Here is an 8,317-nt window from a genome sequence, read left to right as displayed (position 1 = left end):
TTCTTTTTAAATTACATTTTGTGTCTGCATTAAATTACATGGTATGCATCCTTAGATTCAATTTGTAATGCTTTAGTTATTTAGTCTAAAACTACAAGCTCATAATTGCAAAATCAATAGCTCACTAGTGCTGACTTTACAGTCTAATCAAGTGTGAAAATCAACTGTTTCTGTGATAAAAGTAACTCAATTCCTGGAACAATAGCTGGAAAATACTATTTATCCAGAGAATAATAATTCCAATTCCCCTAATGTCTTTCTCTATATGAGCATCACATCTAATACTGAATTTTCTCCAAATAAAAGCAACACTCACCTGTGGTAGTAGGGCAAAGGTTAAGAGGAAATGAAGAGTTTCAGATCTACACAAATCAGATTTCTAATAGGGTGGATCTGCAGTAGTGTTTCTCAACTCTGACAACTTTAAGATGCGTAGACTCCAACTCCCAGAATTCTCCAGCCAGCTTCCTTGTTCTCCAGACAACTTGTATCTTAAACTTGTCAAGGCTGAGAATCCCAGGTCTAGGGTGAAAATGTAGTACTCTATAGCAGGGGTCCCCAACCTCCGGGGTGCGACCCACTACTGGGCCATGGCCTATTCGGCCCCGGACCATGTGAGAATCCACTCTTCTCTCTTGTGTGAATGGAGCTGCGTGCCCGTGCACACTGGCCCGCTGCTCACACAACCCAGTTCCCCTCTCCCCCTACACCAGCTGGGCTGCCAAGCTGCCTGCACCCGATGCTCCAAAAGCAAAACGGTGAGAGCAGAAGCTGGGTGGGACGAGCGTGCCCTGCTCAGCTTTGCTGACTCACCAAGGTTGCCCAGTGGACACCTGATCCAATTTTGGAGCATCGGACAGCCTCGGTGAGTCTGAAGGGACACAAGACTGCCCCAAAGGCTTCTCTCCTCTCCGCCAAAAGCTCTTGCAAATGAACAAAAGTCTTTGGGGGTGCAATCTCACACTACTTCAGGCTTTCTGTCCCTTTGCAAAAGCTTTTGGCATTGAGAAGCCTGAAGGACTGCAAAACCATGCTCTAAAGCAGTGATGGCTAAACTTTTTGCCATCGCGTGCCAAAAGCGGAGGGAGTGGGGGGGGGTCGCACGCATGCGTGAATGCCCATACCCATAATTCTATGCACCCCGCCCCCACACATGCGTACGTGACCCCCCACGCTCCCCCCATTTTTTGGCATGCAATGGCATGGTGGGCCCGGTAGGGCCGTTTTTCGCTCTCCCCAGGCTCCAGAGCCTTTCTAGGAACCTGGGGAAGGCGAAAATGGCCTTCCCCACCCCTCCAGAGCCCTTCTGGAGGCTGGAAACAGCCCGTTTGCCAACTTCTGGTGGGACCTAGAAGACCCAAAAATCAGCTGGCTGGCTGGCGTGCACATGCGCACCAGAGCTGAGCTCATGTGCCCACTGATTTGGCTCCACATGCCACCTGTGGCACGCATGCCATAGCTTCGCCATCACGGCTCTAAAGTCTTCTCTTCTCTCTTGCATGAGTGAAGCTGTGCAGATGCACACATGTGCATGCATGCCCTGGCCACTGCTCGTGCAGCCCAGTTCCCCTCTCCCTATCCCCAGCTGGGCTGCCAAGCTGCAAACGTTGGAGACCACTGCTCTATAAGATCAGAAGTGCTATTAGTTAAAAGTAGTGACGAAGTTCGGGGATGTAAAACGTTGGCAGATAGTTACTTAGTGAATAAAATGTAAAAAGGAAAGTATCTGAAAAAGTGGTGAGATAAAGAATTGGAAAGTTTCCATTTGGAATGGATGTGAAGGAACCTCAGACATAACATCCTTATGGAAAAGTAATATACTAAAAATAAAAGCTGAACAATCAGAGTTCATTTCTCCTCATCTGGATATTACTTTTGATTATGGAAGGTGAACCAATAATCTCTGTTTTCATCTGGTGTCCACACTAAATTCTACTTCCACTGCTGTATGTGTGTTTGTATGCTTATGCACTACATAGTCAATGAGCCATAACATATGTCTATGACTTTATTCAGGATTAAATGATGACTCAGAGAACAATGCAGTTTAAAATCAGATCCCTGTACAGGGTGACCTGCTTCATATGCAGTGTTTTTTGTTAAGAAAGTGATTAAAGGCATAATTAAGAATAATGTTCCCTTTGTTCAAAAGGAATTGATTCAAACACACATTTTGTAAGATATAAGCAAGGTACTTTAAACCTGGAAAAAACATTTTGTTTCTCTGGAACTTAGCATTATTTGAGATATTAACAGTTCATTAGCTCCCCTGCAGCAGCTCCCCCGCCTCCTTCTTCTCATCTTCTGCATTCTGGTTTTCCTGATTGAACATAAGATGCTTTGGATCAAAGATTTATATCTAGTCTATAGGGCTTCCTTGGCACTGTTGCTTAAAAGTTTGGAAATCTTTTTTAAAGGGGTGGTGGTAGGAAGGACACATTCCACTGTATATTTTGGGGAGGGTCAAAGGTCAAATAAGGCAGCACTATAATCTGTACCTGACATGCTGGCTAAACCAGATTTTCCCTCCTAGAAAAAAATTTCTAGGATTTAGAAGGATTTCCCCTTCTAAAATCCTTTAGAAAGGATTTTTTTTTTTTTTTTTTTAGTCTTTTAATGCACATATCATGCTATCCAGGGCTTACATTACACTACTACTTTCACAATAGTGGGAAATTCTCCACTTGATTTTCAGAAATTAAACAGAGTCTTGATGAATGCAGGGGGGGAAAAACATTAGCCAAGTTGGAGACCTCAAGCGACCTGGGGTTTCAGGTTACCCACTCTGGTGCAGAGCAGTGTTCTTCATACTTTCTAAAGTTGTCAGGCTTGGAAAATACTGTGCTAGAGCTTCTGTGAGGACTCTGTACAGACCTTGTACTGTGTATTAGAGTGCTGTGAGTGAAGCTAACCTATAATCCCCAGACAGGCAGGGAGGAAAAGGAAAAGGAGTGATACTGAAGTCACCCTTGACAAACTCTTTCCCCTGATCAGCAAATTTTGCTCTTTCTGTATTTTGGGTAGGGTCTCTCTCCCTTTCTGTTCCTCCTTCCCCTTATGGGATGACGGATAGTCCTCGAATTACCACCAGAACCTGAGCCCAAAATTTGCATTACTAACCAAGAGAGTTGTTAAATGAGTTTTGCCCTATTTTACAACCTTTCTTGTGAGAGTTGTTAAATGAATCACTGCAGTGGGTTAATTAGTAACACGGTTGTTAAGTAAACCTGCCTTCCCCATTGACTTTGCTTGTCAGAAGGTCGCAAAATATGAACACATGGTCCTGGGACACTGCAACCATCATAAATATACAATTATGAGTTATCAAGGGGCCAAATTTTGATCCTGGGGCTACTGCAACAGTCATATGTGTGACAAAGGGTCATCAGTTTTTTGAGGTGCCATTGTAACTTTCACTAAACGAATTGTTGTAAGTCAAAGACTACCTGTACTTTCCATTCCTCCTTCCCAAAGATGAGGAGGGAGAATGGGAGTACCTCATTTTTACGTTGTCAAGGCCCACCTGTTGTTACAGTTCAGGAGTAAGGTTTTCCCCAGTGGATGAGGAAAATCCATCGATTGTACAGGTAGTCCTCAAGTTACGACCACAGTTGAGCCCAAAATTTATGTTGCTAAGTGAGACATTTGTTAAGTGAGTTTGCCCAGAGTCATAAAAAATCATTTTATGACTTTTCTTGCCAAAATTGTTAAGTAAATCATTTCATTTGTTAAATTAGTAACATGGTTGTTAAGTGAATCTGGATTCCCCATTGACTTTGCTCATCAGAAGGTCACAAAAGGGGATCACATGACCCTGGAACACAGCAACGGTCATAAATGTGAGTCAGTTGCCAAGCATCTGAATTTTGATCATGTGACCATGGGGATGCTGCAAAGGTCGTAAGTGTTAAGAACGGTCATAAGTCTCTTTTTTCAGTGCCATTGTAACTTTGAAGGGTCACTAAATGAATTGTTGTAATTTGACAACTGCCTGTATTTCCCTTTTTGGTTCAGAATCTGGCAGATAAAGTGCTAGCGAATAAGAAGCTACCGGTAAGTAGAAAAATAAGAATTCTAAGAGAAAAACTCATTTCAATATTTATTTATTTATATTTAAATATTAAGATTAATATACTTGTTAATTCTCCATAATTAGGGGTGGGTTCTAAATTTTTTTAGTACCGGTTCTGTGGGCGTGGCTTATTTTGTGGGTGTGGCTTGCTTGGTGGAGGGTAATGTGACTGGGTGGGCGTGGCCAATTTTTTTTTTTTTTTACTTTTAAAACCTTAAGAGGTTGCAGAAAAAAATGCTTTGAAAAGCCTCTGCCGATCAGGCAACTCAGCTGGGATCGTCAGAGGCTTTTCAAAGCATTTTTTAACCACCTCTTCAGCTGGAGAGGTTGTAGAAAAAATGCTTTTAAAAGTTAAAAAAAAAAAGCCTCTGATGAGGTGGCAACCGGGCCGGGGACCGATTTTCAATTCTCCATATGTGCTCATATTTCGTTTGCATGTACTTGTTCAGCTTCAAACTTCAACTCATTTCCTTAAGGGCCACGGTGAAATTTTGTAGGGCATCTTGGAATGACTTTAACAAAGAAATTCCCAGTTCGTTTCCTGTTTCCTGTATTGCAGCATCATACCCTCCATAGAGGGGAGTAGAAGCCTTGATGTCTTCTCGTTTTGCTTGCAATAAAATCATGTGAAGTTCTTCGACTATTCTCTCATATTTCTGGTGGTCAAATTTCGAAAGATCACTTTCACCAATTGGGTAACTGATGTTGTTTGCATAGCAATCTCTCGGAACTGGAAATTCAATATATTTCAGCCTTGGAAAATCAATGAAAATATTAAAAAGGCATTTCAAGGCTCGAGAAGATAGAGGATTTCCAAGGAACTTCAGCTCCTCTAATTTCCGACAAGGAACCAATCCTAAAATCAGCATGTTGATATGAATGTCCTGAATGTTGCATTCCTCAAGTGTGAGACTTTTCAGTGTATAAGAGGAATGGTTCAGGAGTTTGAAGAAGGTTGATGGGTACAAATCAGCCACATCGTGTCCACTGATATCAAGAGTTTCTAGGTTCTCAGAATGCAGGCTATTGGCTAAATAAGCCATGTCAAGATGGTTCAGCAAACAGTTAGAAACATCCAGCATTTTCAGCGGTGTCTTCAAAGGACTGGAAAGTTCAATAAAACCACAAATCCAATAATTGTACTAATCCATTCTACAGCTTTTAAAAACAAGATAAATAAACATGCATAGACTAGCCTCTGTAACATAAGAATGGCAAATGGCTCTAACGTCAATTTTTTTAAAGGGGTCCAGGAAAGTATAGATCACCTAGCTAAGTAAATTGGTGGAAAAGTAGTATTAAAAAATAGAATGGTCATCTGGGCATATGGCAACATCTTGCTAATTCTTTACTATGGTTTATGCAAAGGTAATTTCTGCCTCACTAATTTTTTAGAGACATTTGAAAGTTTCATCAAGTAAGTGGATGCGATTCATTTGCCAGACCTTGTTTATTTGGCATTTCAAGAGGCTTTTAATAAAGTTCCTCATCAAAGACTCTGAGCAAATTTAGCAGCCATGGGATAAGAGGAAAAGTCCTCATATAGATTGGTGGCTGATTGAAGTACAGGAAGAAGAAAGTAGAAATAAATTAGTTTCCATTCACACAGAGTCGAGATGTAAACAGAACATTTGTATTGAGGCTGAGACACTTTATTTTCAAGTATTCCAGAAAGAGTAGGGCTGAACAGTGGAGAGGTCGAACCAGGATATGATATACCAAATTATTTAGAGTGCCCACAAAATTGATCAAAATATTGATTCAGGGTTCTTCATGACCAAATGAAGATGTCTGACAGTCAATGAGCTGACACAAAGCTCTAATAATATAACATTTACTGAACACAGATACTTTCCCTTCCCCAAAATCTAGCAATGCCTATCAAGCCACAGACATGAGGTTCCCATATATTTTTTTAATTATAAATATTATTGATTGTTGGCTCAGAAAATGCCCCCAATATAGTTTTGGGATAAAAAATTAGATCTTCTACAGTAGTAGAAACCTGTTTTTATAGCAAATTACAATTGAGATATTATTTTCATATACTTCTATACTTTGTATAGAAAGAGACTTTCCTTTGGTTTATCATTTAGGATTTGATCAAATCCCAATAAAATTTTCCCCCAAACTGCTACATTTTTAAAATCATGATTACAGATCAGTCTTACACACATGGAATTAAGCCAGACATAATTCCTTTTCAGTAAAGATATATAAATATGTTCTGTAAACCAAAGGAAAGGGTAAAACAATCACAGAATTGGAAAAGGCACTGTTGCTCATAGTAGTGTAATCTGTACCCACTGGATACCTACTGCTCAGAACTATTAACTATTAACCCCAAAGTATAAAATGTCTCATATATTGCAGGCTGAAAACCTTTCAGCAGAATATTTTATCCAGAAATCCCCATGGGAGCATTTCATTGGTCTCTTATTAAACATTGGCTTGAGCCACTGAAAATCTGAGTTCATTTCTCTTAGCTAGAGTGTCTAGGAGACAATTTGAGCCAGCTGGTTTCTGTCAGATTCAATTCCTTTCCAAGAAAGACTGGAATGATCCCCGACCTGCGCACCTTTCGCCGCGCCCTGAAGACCCTCTTGTTTCAAAAAGCTGGGCTGGCCTAATATGAATATGAATTTTAATGGGTGTATGTTAGTTTTTAATTTGTGGGCCAAATTTTTGTATATTTGATTTTAATGGTTTTTAAATTTTGTAAATTTTATGTGTTTTAATATGGCTGAACACCGCCCTGAGTCCTTCGGGAGAAGGGCGGTATAGAAGTCTAATAAAAGGAAAGGAAAGGAAAGGAATAAAATGGAACCATCCTGGTGAGTAAGTGACTTATTATCAATTAAAAAGCAACATACAATTGCTGTTCTCCATCACCATGCCTTCCTCCCAGCAAGAGTAGTTGCAGTGATACCTCATCCTTTCTTCATGCATTTCCAACTGCTGGGCACTTTGACTCACCAGCAAAAGCAATCTGGAACGCATTACCTGAGCAGTTTACGGAGCCGTCCGGTGAGGATGGAAAATGCCAGGCTCAGCTCTGTCAGCTGAGTCATTTGGCTCATCTTTTCCCCAATTCCTGAAAGAATGGCTTCATCTTCTGGTGTGAACCTTCTCACATCAAAGGTCCCAGCTGGCAGTGTGAACGATGCCAATTTAGGAAACTGGACGTTATTAAAAAGCACTTGCAAATGTTCCATATGGAGCCTAACATTGTGAACTACTTCAAACTTGCCCAGGGAAGAAGGCTCTGTAAGCTTTATGATGTAGAAGAGCTTCCTTAGAGCCAGATTGTCCACTCGGAAGGCTTTGCAGCGGATTTTGAGTGGGCAGTGACATCTCATTAGCAAGGCCTGGACAACTACCTCATAGCTTCGTTCAGTAACAAAGATGTCGGCAAAGACATCCACTGAGACCTCAAACACATCCGGAAGGAAGGGCAAGTTTTGCATGTTCACCAGCAGATCATAGCAGGTCCTTGAGAGCAGCTCTGTCCGGGCCCACCGTCCCATTGCTTTTCTACAAGGGCAGAGCTGAACTTCAACATCCTTTATGCCTGTTAAGTCCACTGTTTTGAGTCGTTTCGCGTAGGGTGATGAGCAATTCAAAACATAGTCCTTCAAACCAGCTAGGCAGCTGGCCAGGCACAGAGAACAGGCTCGGTTACTGATGTCTTCTGGGTGATCAGCTGTCTTTCCCAGTAACTTTCCAATATTGAATTCGGCCAGTGGCCAGTTCTCCACCAGGTCATGAATCACCTCCACTTGCTCCTGTAAGTAGCTTGCCTTAAAAAGAAGAGGGAAGAGGTTGTGGGCAAGATGGCTCAGGTTCTGTCTTACCAACTGCCCCTTGGATACCAAAACTTCAGCACTCAGAAACCGTAGCGAGTACATGGCTGCTTTGTGATTCTGTCAGTTACTCGGGATCTGTTTTCTGACCCTCTCTCTTATCATCTTCTATTTTTAGCTGCAGCTGCTGTGGTGGCGTTTGGGAGGATCTGGGAAGGCAACAGTCACATCACATGCTAAATTTAAGCGACTATTTTGGTATCAGACATACATCTGACAACTTTAACTCCTGAGTTAGTTTCGCAGGGGGTCATTTGCATAATCTTTTGTGAACGAGAGCAAAGTCAGACTTATAGTTGGTATTTCCTTAAAAATATTTTCAGTCACCTTGTTAAAGATAATTCTGTTCGACTTCCCAAAGACAGCTTCCAAAATGAATATT

The 8,317-nt window shown here is 41.3% G+C and overlaps 1 protein-coding gene across 1 annotated transcript; it reads right to left on the bottom strand.

Moving 5' to 3' along the window:
• Positions 1 to 1,995: 1,995 nt before the first annotated feature.
• Positions 1,996 to 8,012, bottom strand: LRRC14B (leucine rich repeat containing 14B). The gene is made up of 2 exons (XM_034410865.3): positions 7,076 to 8,012; positions 1,996 to 5,176 (listed from the first exon to the last, which is right to left on the bottom strand). The coding sequence occupies exons 1-2, from the start codon at positions 7,978 to 7,980 to the stop codon at positions 4,531 to 4,533; spliced, it is 1,551 nt and encodes a 516-aa protein (XP_034266756.2). The 5' UTR covers positions 7,981 to 8,012; the 3' UTR covers positions 1,996 to 4,530.
• Between the last annotated feature and the right edge of the window lie 305 nt (positions 8,013 to 8,317).

Source organism: Pantherophis guttatus, chromosome 2, assembly GCF_059756535.1.
Source record: "Pantherophis guttatus breed Tessera chromosome 2, ASM5975653v1, whole genome shotgun sequence".
Taxonomy (NCBI): domain Eukaryota; kingdom Metazoa; phylum Chordata; class Lepidosauria; order Squamata; family Colubridae; genus Pantherophis; species Pantherophis guttatus.
The sequence above is the reverse complement of the archived record's forward strand: the minus strand, read 5'-3'. Positions and strand labels throughout refer to the sequence as shown.